This window comes from Phalaenopsis equestris, unplaced genomic scaffold (assembly GCF_001263595.1).
Source record: "Phalaenopsis equestris unplaced genomic scaffold, ASM126359v1 Scaffold001314, whole genome shotgun sequence".
NCBI classification, from domain to species: domain Eukaryota; kingdom Viridiplantae; phylum Streptophyta; class Magnoliopsida; order Asparagales; family Orchidaceae; genus Phalaenopsis; species Phalaenopsis equestris.
The window spans coordinates 324,910-350,693 of record NW_018165753.1 but is presented as its reverse complement, the minus strand read 5'-3'; the positions used below and the strand labels follow the sequence as shown (position 1 = coordinate 350,693).

At 34.2% G+C, this 25,784-nt stretch overlaps 1 protein-coding gene across 2 annotated transcripts; it reads left to right on the top strand.

The window, feature by feature from the left end:
• Window positions 1–4,024: 4,024 nt before the first annotated feature.
• Window positions 4,025–22,970, top strand: LOC110033965 (serine/arginine repetitive matrix protein 1). 2 transcript variants are annotated; one of them, XR_002295002.1, is made up of 17 exons: window positions 4,025–4,209; window positions 4,362–4,451; window positions 4,706–4,828; window positions 4,930–5,097; window positions 5,212–5,298; window positions 5,460–5,590; window positions 6,282–6,329; window positions 6,409–6,441; window positions 7,599–8,228; window positions 8,317–8,424; window positions 8,576–8,640; window positions 8,780–8,843; window positions 8,963–9,067; window positions 9,182–9,355; window positions 21,543–22,500; window positions 22,752–22,821; window positions 22,953–22,970. XR_002295002.1 is itself a non-coding variant. In XM_020738154.1 (15 exons), the coding sequence occupies exons 1-15, from the start codon at window positions 4,189–4,191 to the stop codon at window positions 22,264–22,266; spliced, it is 2,571 nt and encodes an 856-aa protein (XP_020593813.1). In that variant the 5' UTR covers window positions 4,025–4,188; the 3' UTR covers window positions 22,267–22,586. The 2 variants fall into 2 exon arrangements, 1 of the variants encoding a protein (XP_020593813.1); XM_020738154.1 differs by lacking the exons at window positions 22,752–22,821; window positions 22,953–22,970 and having other exon boundaries at window positions 21,543–22,586.
• Window positions 22,971–25,784: the final 2,814 nt, after the last annotated feature.

Sequence of the window (25,784 nt, the reverse complement as noted above, 5' to 3'; positions counted from 1 at the left end):
CCAACAGCGACATCGATAATAGATCAAAGAAATCCAGCTAATCCATTGTACATTGTAAAATGTTTGAAGTAAAATGTTTGAATTATTAACCAATATGGTATAACATAGTGTGGACACTTTCTTAAGAGTTATTTAAATCGTTCCCGTGCCTCATAAATAGATTCCCCTTCAAACTGACTAAACTAAGCTTCGTAGTTTTTTTATGGTAGAAAATATTTAGTAAGGAATTTCTCTGCTAAATCACTCCAAGTTCTGATAGATCCAGGTGATAACGAATGTAACCATATCTTATCTTTATCTCTCACTGAAAAATGAGATAATTTAAGTTTTATAGCATCATCTGATATACCATCATATTTAAATGTAGCACATAATTCTAGAAAATTGACAATATGTAAATTTGGATCTTCAATTGGTGTTTCCCATTGGTGTTTCCCCAATTGGTGTTTCCCCAAACTAATTATTTTATACCATTTGGATAATAGGGGTTTAAGCTCAAATGAATCAACCACTACAGTGGGTTTTTGAATACTACAATGAATTTCATCCACCATAGGGTTTGCATAATCTCTCAATGATCTAAAATCTTCAACATTTTGATTATTTTGATTTGTAATTTCTTGAAATTTTTCAATAATTTTTAATGTTTTTATTTTTCTAATAGTTCTTTCTAATTCAGAATCGTAAGACACAAGTCCTACGGAACCTGAACTACGCATACATTACTATAAAACATAATAAAATAAAATAAAGCGAATAATTAAAACACACAAACAAAAACTTTATATAAAAACAACACTACAATATTCCTAAAATAAATCTTAAAATTAAAATAATACTTACTAAAAATTTAGTTATCCAAAAACTCATTTTAAAATTTTTTGCAAATTACTAATAATTATTTTCCTTCCTTCCCCGACAACAGTGCAAAAAACTTGATCCCGACATTCTATATATATATAAGTAAAATGCGATGTATGCAATTAATTTTCTTAATAGATGTTCTTAATTTGCAACGATTGTCAAAAACTAGACCAAACTAGATCTAAAGCAAAGGTTAGGTAAAATTTTCACTATGAAGCAAATAAGAATGATGTTAATATATTTCAATATGAGATACTATACAAGTATACGTATCGTTATCATGTAGTATAAAACTTTTTTATTAAGCCTGCTAAATTAGTTTTAGTTTTAGATGACAAAATACTTAGCAATTTATATTTTCTGATTCTAACCCTTAAAGTCTAAGAGAAAGAGAGATTTGGAAAAAATTTCTTCATGGGAGATGGACTTGAAAAAAAAGGAAGATGCTAAATTAGTTTTAGTTTTAGATGACAAAATACTTAGCAATTTATATTCTCACTCAAACTTAAGATGCTAAATTAGGAGTGAAAGTTCGATTCTTTTTGTAATTTTTGTTTAATTGAAAATAAAGTAAACAACTAATTAACAACTAATTCAACTAATTAACTTAACTAAAATACTTGCAAGATGAAGACAATATAAGTAAAATATTTTTTTCCTTATCATGAATCAATGATAAATATATAAATTTTGTTGTGGAAGTAAATTAAGTGTGTTGTGTCAAATATGAGCAATAATATTATTTACTCTTACTAGAGATGCTATAAAAAAATATTGATTAAGCTATAGTTTGAATAGTCTTGAAGACCGGCTTGACAGGAAAGATTCTAGCTCTCACTCTAGAGTTTCATCTTCTCCCTCCACTTGAGGGCTAACATCTCGTATCAAAACCTAAAACTATAAATCAAATTGGGGGCTTTAGCCTGACACTCTAAAGTTCTCTAATTCTACACCATTATATTTCCCTATCCCTATTTATTTGCACTCAACCCCATGAATTACATTCTCATTCATGAAATCAATATGTGATTCTATCTATTTGTTGACTGAGATAATACTATCTCGGATCTTACATGTTCTCACAACATATATTAACATCTTAATTGACCAAATCAAGAAGTAAATGAAGTGCAAAGTCTTGAATCATCACAACTTCTTCCATCATTGAAGTCTAATACTTCACAAAACTTCATTTAAACATTTAATCACTTATCATTTTAAGAAAAAAATATAAAAAAAATTATTCAAAATTTATGAAGAAAATACAGCCACACAAGAGTTTAAAGAAATCTAAATTAAAAACCAAGTGTAGTCACAAAGGTAAACACTTATCTCAATTTATCTTCACCAATGTCTTGAAGTTCCTTTGAATTCTCTTCCTTCTCTCACAATACAAACTAACACTCAAAATAAAATAAAATAAAATAAGGTGGTCAACTGCGGCGGCTTATATGTGAACTTTTGGTGGGTGGTTGCTGAACTCCTCTCCTGGAAAATCTTAGTCTTTTCTTATAAAAATTCAATTGGGTGCCTTGGTGTCTCTTCAAAAAGATGTCTCCATTCAATGAACCTTTTAGAAGTTGTCTCATCGTAAGCCAATTGAATGAATTTTCGTGTCCATTGGCTATTTACCACGTTTTTATCAAGAGTTTATTCAAATACCACTTCAAAATTCCGCTCCAATTAATATTTCTTCAAATAACTAACTTTGGCGCTTAAGCTCGGGGTACCTGGCGCTTAGGAGCCTTTGGTGCTTATGCACGGATCTAGGCGCTTAGGCACCCCAATTCATTTTGCACATTTCTTTATTTTTGCTCCAAATTTAACCATTTTTCACTCGTAGCATTTTTCATTCATTTGATTGTACCTACAAGAAAAAAAAACATTTATTAAAGCGCAAAATCTAAAAAATATGTATAAAAATACTATATATTTTAGGTGTATCACTGTGCAAACCAGGAAAATATTTCATAAAATGGTTGACACTATTAAAAATAGATAGAGTATAACATAGCTCAATAAAAAAAATAACAAAACGACAAAACCAAGTGAGAATCCAATTATCGAAAAAAACAAACAAACATAAATACCAATATAAAAAAAAAACAACTAAAAAACAATCACCATAATCAAAGGCTATAACAAACATAAGAAACAAAACCATCTGCACAAGCAACAAAATCAAAACATCTTACCAAACAACAACTTCAACCAATACTACCAACTAGACATAAAACAAAATCAAAACAAATGCAACCAAAATTGAAACACCAAAAATCAACAATTGAAAGGGCATTCATAAAGAGAGCTCAATCAAACTCAAATTCACAACCCAAAAACATCCTTTGGGATTCAAAGGAAATCCTACCAGAAAGAAATACTCCCCCCATCTTCTTGGACAACTAAATAACAAAATAATCAAAAGAATAATAGATACTGCAACCTTATTAATATCTGACAAAGAGAATATTCATAGAAAATCCCAATTATAATGTTAAGATTACATTAAAGAGTTGAAAAATAATTCCATCAAAATTTAATGTAACAACAAAATAGCCGAGCACAATAGGAAATAATTCAGAAAATGGTTAACATTTTAGGTAGAATCCTGTATATCACAAGTCAACTATAATCTTTCAAAAGAAGAAAAAAAAAGAGTAGCACTCCATTATTAGAAAGATATCCGAAAGAAACAATTAGAATAATGGACAATAAAAATATTGAAACAAGCCTTACAATTATTAAAATTATATATTTTTTATTATTTTTAAATATAATAAATGCAAACATGATTTGCAAGTCAATAAAAACTTTTGATAATACTATAGCCTATAGGAAAAAAATTATTCAACATCCAGTCCTTTAAAAGTTCTAAAGATTACATTTTCTTTTAATAAAAAAAGCTTTTAGAGGAGTAAAACTTATAACTTTTTATTAACGACTTCAGGTCCGCTTGGACAGTTTATTTAGTGCAGTGACGTTTTGAAAACACATATGATCTGTTTGGGTAAACTATATTTTGATAGTTTATATGCTCTTAAAACACTAAAAGTAATGTTTTAACACTGTTTATGTCTAGACGTGACGACAACTTCCTATTTTTCTAAAAAAAATAAAACTTGTCCAACATTATTTTTAATCAAGTTTATGAGCAGATTATTCAATGAGCTCTGCAGGTTTGTAATCTACTGTGCTCATTCCGACGCTTCGTAAGGTCTATCATAGGCGAGGCGGGAGGAAAGCAAACCCTCGACACTCTCTCCCGGATCCGTCTAATTCTCGCAGCTTCTTCATCGGGCGGCTATTTTCATTACAGCCACAAAAATGTCGGGTGGCTTCTTTCGTGTAAATCTCTTTATCCCTAAACCCTACTCTACCAGTCCGATTTTTTGGCTTTCCTTTGTTCACACCATTCGATTTCTCTCATGGTTTTATTCAATTAGGAGTTATAGGAAGGATGGGTTAGGGTTGCATTGATTCAGGCTTGTTCTTTTCAGGGGACCTCGGCGGATCAGGATACTCGGTTCTCCAACAAGCAGGCGAAGCTTCTTAAGTCTCAGAAATTCGCGCCGGAGCTTGATCAGTTGGTCGGTATTTGTTATTTGATTGTTTTTTTTTTCTTTTATTATTTACGTGGAAGGGGTTTGGGAGCTAGGTGAATTAAAAGCTGACTTGCGGTGGTTGTTTTTTTTTAGGCGGATCCTGAGTTTTGCATTTTTATTTTGGTAGCTTTGTCTTTAATATCAGGTTTTTGATTTTAGCAGAGAAATGCAAACGAGAAGCTCGCTTCTCTTCTTCTTTCAAATGGTGAATGCTAAAATGTCAAGAGCTAAATGTTTAGGTTGATATGACGAAGGTGAAGATGGACGTTATCAGGCCTTGGATCGCGACTAGGGCGACTGAGCTGCTTGGGTTTGAGGACGAAGTCCTCATCAACTTCGTTTATGGCCTCCTGGATGGGAAGGCAAGTTGTTTACATTGTGCTATTAATAGGTTTTGATGTTTTTTTGAGATCGCACCACTTTTTGTATACATTTGTATATATACAAACCGTGTTTTCAACAGGTGGTTGATGGTAAGAAGATTCAAATCCAGCTGACTGGATTCATGGAAAAGAATACCGGCAAGTTTATGAAGGAGCTCTGGACTCTTTTGCTTAGTGCCCAGAACAATGTCAGTGGTGTTCCCCAGCAGTTCTTAGATGCCAAGGAAGAGGAACAAAGGAAGAAGAAGGTATCTCTACATTTTATTTTATTGAAAGTATTCATATTAAGTTTAACTTTTTCTCTCTCTCGGACGCACACATGCACACACATATAAACACATAAGTGGAATCTGCTGTTGCAGGAGGAGAATGATAGAGTTTCTCAAGAAATCCAAAAAAGAAAAGAGAGAGCTGGTAGAGAACTTGAAAGAGAGAAGCTTGCGAGGATGGTATGCAAATAAACCAGACTATGAATTTTTATTCCTTTTTTCCCTTTAGTTGGAAAGTTTGTGCGCACGAGTAGCTTTTTTTAATTAGTTCATTTCATGCTGTTCAGCTAGCTTCTCGAGTTATTTGGGTTCATACTCTTCTTTACCTCAAACTACTGTAGGAAGAGGAGGGCAGCGACTCAAAGTCCCATAAAAGCATTCCAGACTTGGTTTCAGGACCATGGCCATCTAGCGGTCTACCTGAAGAAGAGAGAAAAGAGGACGGGATTTATAATCATAAAACAAGGAATGGGTTAGTATTTAAATGCTTGTTTTACTTCAATGCTATACTTTTATGGGGCATTTTCATACATACCACTACATTCTTATGAAGTTACATAAATAACACCTAGATTTTAATTTTTTTGTAGATTTTAAATTTTACATTTATACCACCCAAATATTTCATATGACATAAAAAATACCATCAATTTAATTTTTGAAAAAGTGAAATACACATTTTCATACATAGGTAAGTTGATATGTAAAAATTGAAGTTTAGGTGTTAGATATGTAAATGCATAGGAATTGACTGTTATGCATGTAAATCATTTTTTTATTTATTGAAAGCATGCACCCGTACTATAGTCTATGCTTCTATTAAACTTTAATTGACGTTGAGAACCTAATATGCTCTTCATACATCGCCAAACTCTAGGAATATGTTACCGAATGCATTGTCCTATGCTGCATGGTCTCTATTTTCACATCAAGCTTACTGTTTTTTTGGTAAAGTTCAATATATATTGATGAACTGGAATATTATTTACAGACCGCCAAACTCTAGGAATATGTTCATTATTTTTATTGATTTGTTTTTATTGTTTGAAATGCTTGTGACTTTGGTAAACCACTTTTTCTTAGGCATGGTTTCCTTCATTCAAGCATTTTTATTATATGTCATTGTTTGGCTTCATCCAACAAATTAAATATCTTTTCTGCAGGCACTCTATTTCTCCATACGAGAATGACCCTTCCCCTCCATCTCGACGGTGATTTTCCATTCACCATATAGATTCAAATCCTTATTTTGATTTTTTGTTTGAACTTTTTTTTTCATTGTCTTTGCAGAAGCTCACCTTCAGAAGCTAGGTCAAGCAGCAGGTCAATTGTTACCCTTTTTTTCACTTGGTTTCTATTATATAGACAGGAGTTTTTTAAAGTATGCCGAATTGCCGATGTAAATTGTTGCATTTGTAATTTAAGTTTATATAATAATTTTATTTTTAAATTATAGTTTCTCTATTTATGAAACGCAATGGACACTTGTAAGATCTTTCTTGTTTAGTATTCACCATTAGTTTTTACTTCACAACAACTGTCTGAGTTCCAACATCAATTTACATCCTAGTAGTCCAGACTGGCTACTGGTAGATTTCTGTAACGCACCTATGAATGTTTGATAAGTTATATTTGCTTTTTTCTCGGTTTCATTGATTTATTACATTTTGTGTATGCATTTGCTGTTGTGTCTTATATTTTTCTTGAATTATCTGGATAAAATATTTTTAAATATTTGTGCATACTTTTTGTGTTAATTAAATCATCTTACCAGTATGATTGTTAATTTTTATAAGTAGAAGGTGTGAGTAAACGAATTTTGTTGTTAAAACTCATAGATTTATCAAGAAGAAAGAGGACGCCCTGTCTCCCTTATCTCCATATGTTTATTGTGTTAGTTTAATCATTTTATGCATAGGGTCCATAATTATTAGAAGCAGAAGGTGAGAGTCAACCCCATTTCATTCATTATCTTCGCTACATTAAAAGGAAAGAGGGCGCCTAGTCAGTCTAATACCTGAAAACACAGTTGATGAATTATTTTTTTGATTACCAATTGAAGAATGTCTATCTTTGGCAACTAGATTTTTATCAGGATCATAGTTATTAGCTTGCAAAATAAATGCAGAATTTCTATTAGCTGTTTTGAACTGAAGATATTTATGTTTATTTGATATATTCAGAGTGGAAACAGCATCTGAATAAAACATTAAAGTGAGATGTGTTTTAATCTAAAATGCTGGGGAATCAGTTTAGTTTTGCAATAGTTAAATGAGAGAATTTTATATTTGTGATAATTTCTCCATTTCAATTTCTTTTTTTGTTGTGTATGAGGCGGACAATGAAAAAAGTGAACACATTTTTTTTTAATTTATATTTTTTGTTATGAGCACCTTTCTTTGTTTATTGATTATTTGTTGTATCTAAGTGGTTAAATAGTTTATCTTTTATGCTGAAATCTCATTTATAACCTTTATTAGGGAAAGGCATAAATCAAGGAGTGCTTCTGTGTATTCGGAGTCTCCAAGGCATTCAATTTCTCCTAAGAGGCGGAACCTCTCGCCTGTTAAACGGTCTACCACTCCTATCAGACATTATAGGTCTCCACATCGACATCCAACTTCTCGATCCCCTCCTAGAAGAACACCTCATTCTCGATCTCCTGCTAGAAGAAGATCACCTCATTCTCGGCGAAGATCAATTTCACCTTCACGGGATAGATATTCTTCCTCTTATTTTTATGGATCCCATGCACGGAGAAAATCTCCATATATGCATCGTAGATCTCCTTCCCCATCACACAGGTCTCCGTCTCCTGTGCGTCGCAGATCTCCCCCATTACGTCGAAGATCCCCTTCGCCAGTGTACCGAAGGTCCCGTTCTCCACCACGCCGCAGATCACCAACATATCACCGAAGGAGATCTCCATCTCCGTTTCGTCATCGGTCTCCTTTTCGGCGTCGGTCCCCTTCTCCCGCAAGAAACGAGTCTATATCTCCTATCAGGAGATCACCCCTTACTTTATCTTCCAAATACAGGAAACCGTCACCGCCCCGATCACCTGTGAGGCGGGTTGTTGATTCTTATAATTCCCCAAGGCAGAGGAACAGGTTTTAACTTAAAATTTTATTGTTTCCTTTTCTACTTGATGCATTGGAAAGTGCGCCTTAGCGATTCTTTCCACTTTTTAATGTTCAGGAGCCCTATTCCACATAGAAGTGAGAGCCCATTGAATCATAGGGACTTGAATAAAGTTCATAACAACCTTACTGACAGGGATAAATCTCGAAGGCCATGTGATGAAAGGTCACACTTTCTTCCTTTTCATCTCTCTTCTATTTTTTGGAACATATTTTGGTCATAATTACACTTTCTTCCTTTTCATCTGTTCATTCTCTTCTATTTTTTGGAACATATTTTGGTCATAATTTAATCCCATTTTTCATGTATCTTTCAGGATACAGAGGAGGTTGTCAACTCATCAGAACTTACTGAAAGAGTCAGACAATTATGTTGGTTCAGGTTTGACTTCTGTTTTGTTTTGATATTTGTAGATGCAAGATTATATTTTTGAACATTTTCTTTATAGGCACGTGCACACTCAAAGAAAAGTTCTTTTTTTCTTAGAATGTATTTCTTATTACACTTTGCTGGTTGCCAGATAAATCTCCCAAGCATTCTAAGTTTCAGGCAGGGAAGAGTATAAGTTCACAAAAAAAAAGCCGGTATGCTTGTATAATTTTAAAATGTATTTTTAATCCACCTTTTTTTTTAATAATGTGATGGTCAATGTTGTTTACATTGGACTGATATGAAAAACTTTTTGATAATTTGATGTTGAAAGGTCTTTAAGTCCATCAAGAAGTCCAGTTGTGCTGAGAGCAGGGAGTGTATCTCGTCATGGAAGTTCTGAAACAAGCAGGGAAGAGGAAAAAATCCCTCGTTCAAGGTTGCACTCTTTATCTGCTGTATTTTGCTCTTACGAAAGCTAGGGGTGCAAATACAATGTATTTGACGATGCTATGCTGGATAATTATAAGCCGTCTATGCTTTGAAAATGCAGGGATGTTGTGCATCATAAAGATAATATTTCACGCAAGCAAAGCACATATCCACCTATTGTCATTGAGAATTCGTACGGGAATGACCACATTATGGATGTGCGGGCCCCAAGCGGATCGGTTATTGCTGAAATCCCAGCTACACGCCATATACTGAAATCAGAGATCAAACAGAAGTATGTTGAGCACATATTATCCAGTACTTTATCTCTCAATTTGTTGCTCTTTCAATTCCACTTTTCAGTTTTCTCATCTGGAGATAATATAGTTACGGCTAAATCCATGCTTCACACCATCCAATCTTATGAGAACGAGTTTACAAAGTAGCTTAATAAAAAAAGTGATTTAAATTGGTTTTGTTCAAATACCCAACAACCATTTTGCTAGGTTAGAACAATGATTAATTCGATTTCTCTGATTTTTCTCCCTGAACTTAACACCCAGATTTTTTTTTTCCTGATTTCCAAGTTTTCTGTAATTTTCTCAATGCATCATGTCGGAAACCTTGCATACTAAACACATTAAACCTGATGTTCATGAATAGTCTGTTCTAGCAAAATTATTTTGCATTCACAGATAGTCGATTACCAATATATTAGGGGCTTTTGGTTGCCAGTGTTAGCATTAAAGAGTAAACCAGTTATAGGAATCCTAAAATTTCATATTTTTGGTTGTAGAAAAAACAAACTTACAATACCTTGTCGATGCATTTTGAACTCACCCCATAATTCGTTTTCAGTGTATTTGTAATTAGGTTCGAGTGAATTACATGTGCAACTTGTGACAAGAAACATTCAAGGCCTTCTTGCAATGCCTTCGAGACACTAGATATCACCACACCACCACCATCAACACTCATTGCACCTTGCATTGCACCTGTGACACTACCCATTAGTTTATCAACAATTACTTACTCCGCATCACATCACACCATATCCCATCAGAAGACTCCTATTATATTTTGCACATATGGCTCTTGTTCTCATCACGATGCTTTGGGACGCCTGCCTACAATAGTTTCAAATTTGACCTCCCTGTGACTTATCTCATGCGATGCGATGGTTTGTTATTCATTGCAACTATACTGGGATGCTTACCACTAGGGTTGTGCCGCCTGCCTAGAGGTTTGTTTGTTTTTATATATATTTTTTAAATTTATATTCATTTTACTTCAAATCAAATATAAAAAATTGCCTCTTAATTTTTTTTTTTACAATTGATCAAACAGTTCTAAATATTTCAAATAGATTATATTTACTTTACATTGTATTTAAAGTACTTATGATATGTAAATACTCACAATCAAATAGCTCCTAAAAGAGTAACCTCAAAATAAATGATTACATGGTGTATATATATACCCAGGAATATTTTTGATTTATGCTGTCAAACACTACAAGGTTTCAATAAACATAAAGAATAATGTAGTTACACTCCATGCATGGGTCTGATTTTGTTCTTAGTGGTCTAAATTGGTGGATTTTTTTGAAAACAAGTTTTATGTGCCATCTTGTTGACTAGGGTATTTATGTTTCATTGGTTAAGCATCCTACTAAATATCTTTCCTATATGCCCAGGTTTGCATGTATTGCACTTGTAATCCAAATGGCCACAAGCTAGAATTTCTTTTAGTGCACTGGATGATTAGAGTATGTGCCTATATCCATTTGTCGCTTTAAATTATGGTTTTTATGTGTATACCACACTCGATTATTACAAGTCTTCTATGGAAGAGTGAACTTAAATTACCAAAGTGTACGGACTTCGTGCCTTGTCAATTTGCATAATTACTGGAGAAAATTTTGAATGCATTGCTTGGGAGTGATTTATTATCAGCATATTTCCAGTAACTTCTTTTGCATATTTGCTTTGTCTCCGGAGCATTGTGAAACACAAAACATTAGCCTAACTTTCAGAACAAGCTAAAGTGATGGCTTCATTGAGATTTACTCAAGAATTACAATATTGGAAGCCTTTCAAACGGATGCTCGCTTTCCAGCTCAAAGCTACAAGCTACCTTAATGTATAACCAGAGTGCATTGATTTCTTAGGGTCTCAACTTTTCTACTGCACATGTAATATTAAGATTCTAACAAATTTAGCAACAAATGTCAAAATTCAATGGAAATGAACCATCAACCTTAATCAATTATTGGCTGCCTAGGTTGAAATTAAAAATACATTATAAATCAACCTCGATAAAAAAATAAAAATCAACTCTAAAAAAAATCAAATGACCTTGTACTAAAATGGCATCTAGAAATTAGTCATTAACCACTTAAATACTTTAAATTCATGCACTTGTTGAAAATTAAACTATCAAAGAATGATAAATTTAGGTAAAGAAAATAATAGAAGAGACTTCACTAGAAAAGGCAAACGTTGAGTCTGTATTTTTTAATTTGAGTTTTGGGGATGCTTATAAATGTTTAATGTGTGGTACCATTGCGTTGGCTTGTTTGTTGATGATACATTGCTAATTGGTGAGATATACATAAAGTGAAAAATTATAATAACCGTGATAATGTTTATGAAGGAAAAAATTATAATTAGTCGAACAAATTGAATGCATGGTATGCATTTTTTGTAGGTGTATTTTTAGCATTGATCAGTCACTTTTATGAGAAGATAATATAATACTTAGGTGTGATAGGTATAAGTATCTTTTTTTTAGATGGATGAATGGAGATATAGGTGGTAATGCAATGTTTAGATTTAAGGTTAGATTGTCAAAATATAGAATTAATTTTGTGACATTTTTTTATGAAATAATGTCTTGGAGTTCTAAAAGTTAATTTTGATAAATTTATTGCTAGGTTGTTGTATGGATTTGAATATTGGCAAGTTAAAGTGTTATTGATGTCTAATTTGAGAATTGAGCAAATTTGAGTATTAAGTGTGTATATGGAAAATTAGGAAAATTAAGTTAAAGGGTAATTATTTTAGAGAGTTTTTTGGAGTTTTTGAAAGTTAGGTAATTGAAAATAGATATGGTGGTTTGGACCAATCTTTTAAAAACTAGACCGGAGTGACTGCGAATTGGGTCTAGGGCCGGTTCCAGTTTAACTTAAACTCGTATCCTACATCGAATCGTTCAAAACACGGGAAAACTGACGATTCATTGCTGAAACGAAGGTTTGAGACTGGTTTCCTGTCCAATTTTCTGCCCCCTGCTCCGTTTTTTGCGTCCAACTTCTGACGCTCTGTGTCAGAAGTAGGTGCAGGCGTGCAACTATAATAACATATTAATATAAGCCTGTAAGGACATTAATTATCCCTTCTTGTTGCCCAAAATATGGGCTTAGAGTTAGCCTCTCCAAAATATTCCACTTTTAAAAGGGGCTTGATCAAATTTAGCAAAATCGATTGGAGAGATGATTTCACTAGGTTATATTATTCATTGCAACAAAATATTTAAGGCATCAATTATGTTATTATTACTTAATTTATGTTATTTTTAAGTAAATTTATGATTTATTATGACTCCCGGGGTTCAACCCCGGTTCTGACTTTGAATCTTAAACTTCTTCCTTTATCGGTTCAATGTCGAGTTTTCAAAACCTTGGTTTGGACATATAAAATTTTGTGTATTAGGTGCGACCATTATAAACATTAAATTAATATTAGAGGATTATGCAGAAGAGTGAATAGTCCCTGTGGTAGAACCTCCTTTAAAATCGGGATAAATTATTTCACCCCCCCCCCCCCCCCCCCCCCCTCATGGACCCCCCCCGAGCGACACACCAAACAAAAACACAAAAGACTCATAGGAAAAAATGGAACAAAAAATTTAAGGAGGACCCCCAATTAATTGGAATGAGCATAATAATAATGATGACAACTTTCCAACTTATAAAAATATTTAAACTTTTAAATTTTCTTGTTTAATCTTCTTTAATTAATTGGACAATTAGTTTATGTAACCAATGAAGAGTATTATTTTTTAAGTATTTTTTTTCCATACCAACCAATTAGTCCATCAATTTTATTTTAAAGAATTAATTTTTTGGCAAATCTACCTTACACATTTGAAATTAATTTGTTGAGAGACTGGATGCTGATTTATATTTGTCAATGATAGATAATGCATCATAATGCAAAGCTTCCGTGGAGCCATCACACGTAGCGAATGGTGTAGCATGCAGTTTGTTAAATGTAGCTCAAAATATTAAAATAATTATGCATGAATGTTATGTTCTGAAAGACAATTTGATTGAAAAATAAACTTTCATGTTAGTGAAAAGAAAATTATAAATAATCGATCACTTTTTATATTGTTAAACATTGATGCTTAGGCTCAAGCTCTCAAACACTCAAAATTAAAATTATTACAATCTTTGCTTGCGAGTTTCATGTTTGAAAAAAAAAATATCATTATCTAATATCTTAATTGTCTTTATCATTCATTATTGTCATATTCATTTGCAGTGCTGGAGTGTTAGGTGTTTAGCTCAAGCATTCAAACGCTCAAAATTCAAAACATTAAAATCATTGTTTGAAGTCTCATGTTAAAAAAAAAAAAGGTAATCATCATATGCTAACGTATCTCCTTCGCCATTATCATCATTATCCAATAAATCATAATTGTCTTTATCATTCATTATTTTTATATTCTTTTGCAAGGGTGTCATGCCTAGATGATATTTTTTCTCTTTTTCTTTAGATTATTTTCAAATATTAAAGTTATTTTCATAAAAAATTATTAGCTTTTGCAACAATTCTCCAATATATAATACAAAAGAAATTAAGAAAAATTAAATAACCTCAATTTTAATTTTATGCAATATATAATATAAATCCAAATAAACGCCGATCAAATATGATTGGAGAGAGTTGTCTTTTTGCTCACATTAAACGTCAGCCATCTGTTGATCCGGTTAGGAGAATAGATCTTTTAGATTTGACTTATGTTAAGAAAGGTAGAGGTAGACCTAAAAAGGCTTGTTCATTGTTGTATAAACAATGATCTTAACTTACTAGAATTAAGTGAAAATATGACACTCAATTTGAAACAATGGAGAAAAAGGATTTATGCAGTCAACTCTGCTTAGTGGGATAAAGGCTTGTCTTCGTTGTCGTCGTTGTATAATATAAATCAAAATAACATGTAAGGGGTTGCACGAATATTGTCCATCCATACCACATATATTGCGCTATTTTTATAGCCCCCACCTTGCCGCACAGAGTTTTGGGGGGTGCCTCATCACTCCATGGGCATTAACATGGGCTGTTGTGCATTATTGACATGTATGATTCATTTTTTTTGGTCATATTTTGATAACTTAGAATATGGGCTTCACAACTACACTAAGCAAACTTAATGTAACATATAATTTAATAGAGAAATAATCCATTGATAGTCACAATTGAATGTTGGCATTGCTTAAATGTCGTCTTTATTGCTGGCTCATTTTGAAATAAAATATATAAGATGATGGTTAATACTTCCTTTGGGGCAGTCTTAGATAAACATGTAGGCTATGAACCCCTCTTTAAGTCGCATAAGAGATAAATAAGTATTGATTGTGATATGTGAGACATGATAAGTCCTCTGTGCATGACCTAGAAGTGGCTCTTTTATTCATTTGTCTCTAATATAAAATTGTGGTCTTGCATACTAATTTGTAAGACAACTGCTGCAATTATGTTTTTGTGCTGACCAATTTTGCGTGGTTCTTCATCTTAATATTTTTAATTATATGCAATTATGGAATGGAATAACTAAAATTAAATATTAAACACCAACAAAAATATGTAAGAGGACTTGAGTAAAAGTTCTAAATTATGCAGTCCAAATAGTTTCTAAAGAAATAAGAAAAAAGTATACTGACATTAGCTCTTACAAAGACTAGAGTAAAGATAAAAAAACACGCGAAGGCTTGAGCAAGACCATGCACGTGCAATCTATGCATAATAATTTTTAATGAAGTAATGGAGATAATGCCCCTTCACTCAGCAATCATTGCGATGAAAATTCCTCTTTTTTAAGGGATCTTCAAGCAGCGTGGTGTGTAAATATTGTCACGTGTTCAAGTATTTTTGACGTTTGATCAAGTACATGATGGTAATGGAAAGCAATGTTTGTGTGATTATTTGTTTTGATTTAGTTGACATAGTTGATATTTATGCATGTATGAGCTATTTGTGAAGTATAAGTTTTGAATATCTTTCCACTTTTCTTTTTCTTTCCACCCACAACATATAATGATGAATGGTATTTGAAATGGGTGCTTTTGTTATGGTCATTTGTATTGTCAATTGTTCTTTTAAAGGGTCATTTGAACTTTTTCTTGGGTTATCCACATATCTTCAGGTAGTACTTAGTTGGATGTTCAAGCATTTTTGGTCTGATTTATACCATGATACCTAAACTTTTTCCTTTTCAAGTATTTTTGACGTTTGATCAAGTACATGATGGTAATGGAAAGCAATGGTTGTGTGATTATTTGTTTTGATTTAGTTGACATAGTTGATATTTATGCATGTATGAGCTATTTGTGAAGTATAAGTTTTGAATATCTTTCCACTTTTCTTTTTCTTTCCACCCACAGCATATAATGATGAATGGCATTTGAAATGGGTGCTTTTGTTATGGTCATTTGTATTGTCAATTGTTCTTTTAAAGGGTCATTTGTACTTTTTCTTGGGTTATCCACATATCTTCAGGTAGTACTTAGTTGGATGTTCAAGCATTTTTGGTCTGATTTATACCATGATACCTAAACTTTTTCCTTTTCTAGCTAGAACATCCTAATATGGTTAATATATTTTAAAAGGCTTTAATTATGAAGTCAATATTAAACAAGTTATAAGAGCATTGCTTATTTCCATATTTTTTTTGCGCCAATCTTCAAGTACATCAATTGTATTTTTTCTGGATCCCAACTCAATCCAATTGACCCTTCAACCTTTCCATAACTTCCACTCTTTAGTAGGTCATTCTTGTTCTTTAGTTATGATCATAATCTTATCTTGTTCCTTTTTTAAATTTCTTATTAAAATTTAACAACACTCTTTCCTATGGGTTGTTTAATTGTATTTCCTTAAGCAGAAATAACAAAATAAGTTATTTTACTTCTCACTCCTATGTGGCAGATGCATGGATCCCCTTACCCTTTCATTGGTTTTCTCATGTAAGTGCCTGCTTGTTGTATAAATGCATGATCCATGTTTGAGCAATAAAGAAAAACAGTTATATATGATAAGTTTCAATAAATAGAAAATAAAATGTTCTTTTTTAGATGAATTGCTACCAAAAACATTTTGTCTAATTAGATTTAATATCAGGAGAAATTTGTGAACACTCAAAAACTAATTGTACTTTCAACACAGCAAAAAGCACAGTAAAGATAACAAGAGGGTGGCGACTGCAGGAAGCAAGGTTCCAAAACCATCAAGCTAAAAAGGATTTACTGTGTGGGACAATGACTAAAGTATTCACAAAGAGAGACAAAAGGAACAAAGGATTCTATGACATTCAATTGTTTTAAAAAATATAATAAATAAAGTCGAAGATGCCAAAAAGATCATCATGGCTAGAACTTGTTCTAAAGTATTTGCCTTTGCAAACAATATTTCCTAGTTGCTTGAATGATGACCAATAATTGTACTTGAGAATTTTGAACAAGTACATCAATTGAAACCGAGTACAAGGTAATTTGAATTGTCATATTTGACAAAATTAACTATGTTCTTGCAGACCATAAAGTGTCCTATGCATTTTGTTGTTACCAAGTCCACTGTTAATGTATAATAGTCTGAACTCTTACTCATCAAGATATTGCCCGCTTTGGCTTAATGTCCTCACGATTTTGCCTCAATGGACTAACTTCCCAGAAGATCACCCACCCATCGCAAGAATTCTCCCATACGAACACACTTAATTTTGGGATTTCTATCGAAACAAATCATTTCTCCCACTAAGTGGGGTCGGCTACATAAATCCTTGTTGCCCATTGAGTCCTATTGAGAAATTCCACCATTGGACCAAAATTCGCCTTGATGTTTAAGAGTTCAACTTCATTCTCCTTAAGAGGTTTCACAATCTACTTCACTTAAATATCGTCGTCAGTGCTATAAACCTAGAATCATCCACCTGACAAATAAGATTCTAGAGGCGAATTCTACAGATTCAAGAGGTGGCTCCTAACATTTTGTTCTATATTGGGTTCATGAGGTGACTCACCAGATTTAATGTTAAGAGAATTTTATGAACATTCAAATGGTGAAAAGGTGACTGAACTTTCAACACAACAAAAAGCACAATAAAGATAACACAAGGGTTGCGCTTGAAGGAAGCAAGGTTCCACAACCACCAAGCTTGAAAGAATTCACAGTGTAGGACAAAGACTAAATGATTCACAAAGAGACCCAGAACAATCCATAACAAAGTATACCATAACATCCAATTATGTTAAAAAATATAATAGATCATATCCAAGCTGCCAAAAAAAGCAGCATGGCTAAAACTTGTTCTAACCATTTTAGACAGTATTTTCTAGTTGTTTGAAGGATGGTCAATGATTAGAGAGTTTTGAACTAGTACATCAATTGGAATTAAGCGCAGGGTAACCATAATTGTCATATTTGAAAAAAAATCAACTATGTTCATGCAAACCTTAAGGAGTCCTATGCATATTTTTATTACCAAGTTCGTTGTTAAAGTGTAACAGCCTGAACTCTCATTTATCAAGATGTTGTCCGCTTTGACTTAATGGCCTTATGGTTTTTCCCCCAATGGTGTAACTTTTTAAAAGGTCATCCATCTCAGGAGTGCTCCCATACGAGCACACTTCACTTTAGAGTTTCTATCGAAATTCCATCGTTACACCAAGAAGCGCTTTGATTACGAGGCTTCATAATTTCCCCCACTTAAACGTCCTCATCAATGCTTTGAACCTAGAATCACCCACCAGACAAATAGGATTTTAGAGATGTTGTCAGATTCAAGAGGTGGCTCCCACCATATAACACTTACTCCTATATTGGGTTCATGAGTGTCTCACCAGATTTAATTTTAGGAGAATTTTATGAACATTTAAAAGCTAATTGAATTTTTAACTGAACAAAAAGCACAATAAATATAGAATGAGGGTGGTACTTGCAGGAAACAAGGTTCCTCAACCACCAAGCTCAAGAGGATTCGTAGTGTGGGACAAAGTCTAAAGGATTCACAAAGAGAAACAAAAGGATCCATAACAAAGGATACCATAACATCCAATTATGTTAAAAAATATGATAGATCAAATCCAAGTTGCCAAAAAGTCCATCATGGCTAGAACTTGGTCTAAAGTATTTGTCTTTGAAAACAATGTTTCCTAGTTGTTTAAAGGATGGACAATAACTATACTTGAGAATTTTGAACAAGTGCATCAACTGCAATCAAGTACAAGATAACTATAATTACCATATTTGACAAAATTAACTATGTTAATGCAAACTTTAAGGGTCGTATGCATATTCTTATTACCAAGTCCATAGTTAATGTGTAATAGCCCAAACTTTTACTCATCAAATTTTTATCCACTCTGGCCTAATGGTCTCATGGTTTTTCCCCAATGGTGTAACTTCACAAAAGGTCACCAATCTCATAATGTTCTTGCACGACCACGCTTAACTTTGGACTTTTTGTCGAAATTCGACCATTACACTAAAAGTACTTTGATGTTTATGGGTCCGTTTGGGGCAGATTGTGCGTTTCAGGATAAACTGCTTATCCTGAAACGCGGCCCGCCGCGGCCCGCGGGTCGACCCCTGCGTCGACCCGCTGCCTCCGTTTCGTGTAAAAACCCAAACACAGTTTTGGATAAAACGCGCGAACGCGCGAACTAAATGGTATGACGCTTTTTGAAAACGCCGCCCGCACTTATAAGCTGCCCCAAACAGATCTTAAAACTTCAGCTTCATGGTTACTTAAGAGTTTTCATAATCTTCCTCATTTAAACGTCATCTTTAGTTATCTAATTCTAGAATCTTTCACCAAATAGATAGGATTCTAGTTTTGACCCGTACAGATCAAGAGGTGGCTCCCACTATGTAGCAATTTATCCCATATTAGGTTCATGAGGTGGCTCCTATGGTATAACATTTTTTTTTGTATGACAATATTTACATCTTCAGATTGGTATAATGCTCCGAAACCATTTGTAACAATCTGAACTTTCACTCATTAAGATATTGTCCACTTTGGCCTAATGACAATGGTTCAACTTCCAAGGAGGTCACCCATCCTAGGAGTGTTCCCATACGAGCACACTTAATTTTGAAGTTTTTGTCAAAATTTCACCGTTACACTTAAAGGAGCCTCGATATTTAAGAGTTGGACTTCATTCTATTTAAGTCGTTTCACACAAAGAGAGTAAGAAATCATTCACTATGACTAGCAAATGCTGTTTAGAATGGAAAAGTCTTAGTAATATCAAAAAAACCTTATAATGGAAAAGTCTTTTTTTATAAAGGCAGTAAGCAATCAAAGCAGGATTTGGAAACAAAATACTGTTATTATTAAGGTGTGAATTGTCCATAACCTTTAAACCAACGAAACTGCAAAAAGAGAGATGAAATGAGCGCACACTTTATGTGAGCAATCGTGATTTTCCTAATGTGCAGGTTTCGTAAAAGAATTGAAGAGGTAGGTGCTAGGTGGGAGATGGGTATGAGAGGAGAAGATGCTCAACTTTAGTGCAATGCATGCAGCGTTGCTGTGTAATAGATCAGAATCCATTGCAAGGGTGCATTTGAGAGCTGCACCTATTATGCTCACACGTGGTAGAAGCAGTAGAAGCAGCTTGTTAAGGATTGACTTTTGTATGGAGTGTATGGTAAATGAGCAACTGTGTGATGGTAAGTCTAGCTAGCGTCTTTAGGGTGACTGTGCTTCATAAATGCGGTGCACTCGAAGTCACATGAGATTAGGATGCATGGAAACAAAGGAAGTGACAGTTATGACCGTTGTGGAGCAAATTGACGAAGAAGCACACGGTAATGGTCAGTTTTGTCAAATTGAGGCCACAAAGTTTCAGAATGTGTTCAGATGTTAATGGATGAGCGTGGTTGCAAAATTCCCTAGTTGGATGCATACATTTTTGGAACTTTTTTAAAACACAATGTCCCAATTGATTTCAAGTTGGTTCATATAGTAAAGCAACAAAAACTGCCTGATGAACCCTTGGACTACAAGATTGAAACAAAACTCACCTGTCTATATGACCTTCCCACTTCAACTTATTTCATCTCTATTTTCTATTTTTTCTTGGAATGCTTGGCTTCTCTTACTTGAGAAATTCATTTAAAATGCTCAATTTGAGAAATTGTTTTCAGAAGAATGATAACAGCAGCTGATACGGTAAGGGTTTTGAAATATGTGCTTCTGTAGTTCCGGCAGATTTCAGTTAATCCATGACTCCTGGACCGACTGCTTCCTGAAGGCTTTGCTCAACTGGAAGGCTCCCTGGCTTCTTTTTATATTCTGTCTTTTAATTTAGTGAATGTTTTAAAGAAAAATTTGGGGTTGTAGCGTGCCCTCACCTATGTTATTTTCTAGGCTTCAAGATAATGTTGGTTAAATGTTTTTGTTTTTTTGCACATCTTGCAACTGATTGGCAGCTGATGCGAGCTTGTCTACTTGTCAGTTTCTTAATTAAATAAAAATACATGAATGATTTCTGCTTTCTAATAGTTGTATTTTTGGGTTAAGAACTTTTTAAAGCTTTGTGCAGCACCGACACCACTGTTTTACATTATTCATGTCTTCAAGTCTGAACCTAATTTCTTACTGAAAATTGGGGTTGGACTTGGCGAATTTATATTTGGTCTCTGCTGAGTTGTTTTTTTTTTTTTTGGTTTCTCCACTAGATGCTAATACTTTTTGCTCTTAAGATTATTTTCTTTGCTGCTAATTGATAATACTAATATATCCTTTTTTATTTTTCTATCTATCCATCCTAGTTGTACAAGAAGTCGTCGAATGCCTTGTAATATGTGATTTTTTTTTGTTCTTCTAATGCATATATGTTAAAGTAGACAGGTTCTTCTTTCTTGAAAATCTTGCGTTACGATATATTCCTTTTGTACTCTATTGGAGATTGTGTGCTTTACATGTTTTGTTTTGCATTTGCAACTATTTATCTGTGCAGCTAGTTACTTCAAGCTGTGATATCTTGCTGAAATCTGTATAATCGTTGAGTTTGAATTAATGAGAATTTACTTAAGTATTTTTATGTCCATTGTTTCCATCCATATTCCTCAGCCATATTTGCCGCAGAATTAAAAAATGGGAAAAAAGTACATTTGTTTTAATGAAGATATATTTAACTGCGCTATGATGCTCCTATTTAACAAACTCCCTGACTTGATCCTTAACAGTGATATGGGGGACCGACTGAAGGGAAATTTTCGGCATTCGCAATCACAAGCGGATATTGAATATGGGCCTGGAGGAACCAGGGGAGGAAAAAATCGGTTAGAAGGTGTTTTAGAGGGTAAATCTCCTGAAGAGAGGAAAAATAAGGGACATACAATGAGCAGTGATGCTCACCTTGGCATTGGTAATGTGCAGTCTATATCAAAAGGTACTGAGTATGAAGAAACACGTTATGAAAGAGAACATGGCAAAAGGCCCAAGAGAAAGTTTGACAAAGACCAACTTTTGCTTTCTAATTATTCAGATTCTGATGTTGCTCAGAAGATTGAAAAACAACTTAAGAGATCGGACAGTTACAAGCGTAATATCAGTGAAAGTTCTGAGAATGATTCACAATTTGATGAGAAGAAGGAAGCTAAAAGGAGGAGAAAGGAGGAGAGAAGGCTGCGCAAAGAGGAGAAGTACCGGATGCGTGAAGAGAGGCGTCGAAGAAGGGCCGAGCGTCCTGCCAGACAAAAAGTTAGAACTATGGATGATTTAAGCCCTTCTTCAGATTTTGAGAAACACCTTAGCGACGCTAATGATTCAGATCATGATGCTTATCGGAGAAAGAATTCTCATACAACCAATGCAAAGGAGGCAGAGTCTGAGCAGAAGAGGCTCGAGATAGAGCTGCGAATGAAGGCCCTTGAATCTCTTAGGGCCAAAAAAGCTATCAATGATTAGATTTGTTAATTTTTGGACATTTTGGTTTCCGTTCATGTTATGCAAAATATATTTCTCATGTTTATCTGTAAACTTTTTAAAGTTGAAGGCAGGGGCATCCACTAGTTGGAGTGTCTCCTTTTGTCCTTTCAAATGTTTGATATATTGTGTTTACACTGGCAGCTATGTGGGTAGCTGGAGTTTACCGTGGTAGATAGTTCCATATATCTGCAAATCTTGCTGTTCAGATTTCTGGTAAAGTCCAACTTTACTTTGTTGGTTGGCTTACATTCTGATAATTGCTGTCTTCATCTTGCGCCATTTATCACTTAACACGTCTCATGCATTTTAAATGCTTTATTCCATGCTTAATATTTCTAAGCAGAACTCTGTTATTTCACTAGATGGGCCTTTTCTTATCAAAATTAAACTCATCCAGAAAGGAGCATTATTTGGTTTTCTGTTATATTCGTTGTTACTAAATCAACTTTGTCCTTGGTTGATAGATGAGCCTACTGCCAAGTAGGATCCGGTAAAGCTGGTCATGAGCAAAAACACACTTGAATTTCAGCTCAGGTGAATTAATGTTTGTGCTCTTATGAATTTCTTATTAGAAGCCACATTATATGCAAACTATATCTAACTTATACGCAATTAATATTATTGCTTCATATTTTATTTTGGTTTATCTTGTGGATGATTGGCAGCTCAAAGCTCTATGCGGAGATCTAATGTTAAAAATTACGTCTGGGTGTTTTATTGGTTTCATCGTTTATGTAAAGGTTTAACCTAAGTGAAATCTGGAAATTTTTAATAAGTTTATTTTTTTGTTAAAATGTGCTTTGGATCAATTTTGAGGAAAGAGAGATTCATGACATTGAATTTTGCCTTTTTAAATTATTTCATGCTACCTTCCTTGCCCTTTTGTATGTTCTTTAGACAGTGTCCTTGTGTTATATATCCAATTTCCATTTGATTGTGCATTGTGAATGGTTGGCAACATACCACTATAGTGTTGTTCTTGATAGCGCTACTGCAATTTGAAGGTTGACATTCACTTTAATTTTTCACACCCTTATGCTCCAAGCAATTCTATTATTATGATGTTTATATCAGGAAAAGTTAAATTTACACCTGGACAGTCTATGTTTGATTTGGTCTGTGTAGAGGCATGATTGATATATAATCTTTCTGACGTATAAGGCTTATCTTTTATTCTTCCACTTTTCAATGAACTATTTTTGTTGAGGTCAATCTATATTGATTTGAGGGCTTGCTTGCTTGTTCCAGTATCCGGACTATTATCTCCATCTCATACAAGAATTCACAACTTCGAACATTAGAAAATAAAAATTAAGGGATTAGTGTTTTGTTCATCACCGGAGTAGTTCTCTTACAGATGCTGGTATTCATCCCTTTCTCTCAATTTGTAACTTGTAAAAATTCAGGCGAGGTTTTATCAAGTGAACAGTTTGTAGAATGTTGGAGATTATTCAAAGTAGTTTAAAATTTGGTAGAACAGATACTATGTAGGTGTAATGTAATTTTATTGGATGTGAAATTTATTATCATCAGTTACTATTACTAGAAGATTAAGTAATGCCTAGCCATGATAGATTTAAGTATCCCAAATCTGTTTTTTAAAATAATATGATATGGAAGAAGACATGCATACCGGAAGTTGAGCTCATAATTACTTTTGGAGTGCACGGCTTATCTTTCATGATAAATTTATAATAAACCCTAATTTATTATAATCTTTCCGGCATGTAGGGCTTATCTTTTAATAAACCCTAATTTATTATATTCTTTCTGATGTGTAGGGCTTATCTTTTATTTTTCCACTTTTCAATGAACTACTTTTGTTGAGGTCAATCTATATTGATTTGAGGGCTTGCTTGCTTGTTCTAGTATCCAAACTATTATGTATGTTAGAAGTTGTTAGTATCGATTTGTTTCTTTTCCTATATTTCCTGTTTTATATAATTTCTTCTTGTTTTATGTATTTCCTATTTGTATTTCTTTCTTATTTTATATCTTTCCTATGTCAGAAATCATATAATCTGTACTATACATCTCCTTTCATATCAATAAGATCATCATGTTTAGTTCCCAATACATGACATCGGAGCCAAGGATCTAACCCTAGCTACCGCCAGGACATCCACCCAGCTGCTGGCATTTCCTGCAGGACATCCACCTAGCCACAGTTTTTTCCTGCAGTTTTTTTCCAGTCGTCGGTGGTCTCAACCGATCCTTCCTACACATTTTTCTAGATGCCAGACCCCCTGCATTTGTTTTCCGGCCGCTGATCCTTCCTGCAGATTTTCCCTAAATGTCCAGCTATTAGTGGTATTGGCCGATCTTTTCTCCAAATTTTCCAGGCAGTTTTCCTGAAGGTTTAGCCGCTGATCCTTCCTGCAGCTTTTTCTAGCTGTGAGACCTCCCCCTGCAGTTGGAATCCTTGTGTCGGCATCCCAACCTCACCTTTGGTTCAGTCGGAATTGTGGCAGACTCCACCATAGAGCCTCCTTCCGATGGTGACTTGACTCCACCGGAGGATCGACACCGACCTCAATACCTCCTCAAATCGGAAGACCTGAAAATCACATGAACTTCTTGATTACCACCTATAAACTCAACACTTCTAATTTCTCCCAATGGTCTCAAGTTGTGTCATTGTTCGTCAAAGGACGAGGTAAATTTGACTATCTTGTATGTTTAATTCGTGAGCCTCCGAAGACTACATGATTGATAAATTCCATGGAAAGCCCGATTGACTATTCGTATTTATTTCTTCCGCCTGCAAGTTTCCTCTATTCTGCGATTTGCGATACCTACTTGGACATAGAAATTTTGTCCAACTCTATGAGGTTTCTACGAAGATTTGCGAGACAAAACAGGGATCAATGACGGTGACCAAGTATTATAATGACTTGGTTGCCTTGTGGATGGAATGCGATCTCTACTTCGACTGCACTTGGGACTCTTCGACTGATCTTTTCCTCTTCCAAAAAATTGTGGAAAAGGATTGTGTGTTCCAATTTCTGACCGGCTTGAACAAATTTCTCGATGAAGTCTGGGGCTGTATACTTGGTCGTGGTCCCCTTGGCGTGAAGTAAGTTGGAGGCTTGTCATGCTCGACGTCTTCACTCCTTAGCCGAACCTTCCGCCTTGGTCTCCAATAGTGCTCAACACTCTGTCACACCTTCACGAGCCAATTATTCCACATGTGATTTTTGTCGCAAATCCTACCATACCCTATAAGTGTTGGAAGCTCCACGAAAAACCGACAATTAAGTCTCCAACCAAATCTTCCGCTGCTGAGTTTCTTGTTATGACCTCAGAATCCATGACTGTGCAGCTGACCCCCACTGGGGCCATCCCAGAATCACCTGACTCCATCAAGAGTCAGATGAAACACTTAATTAAGTTGCTTGGATCTAATCAGTTCTCTTCCGGCTCGTCGGCCTCCCATATTCATCAAGATAACATTTCTATGGTTCTCACTACTTTTGCTTCTAGTTTGTGGATTATTG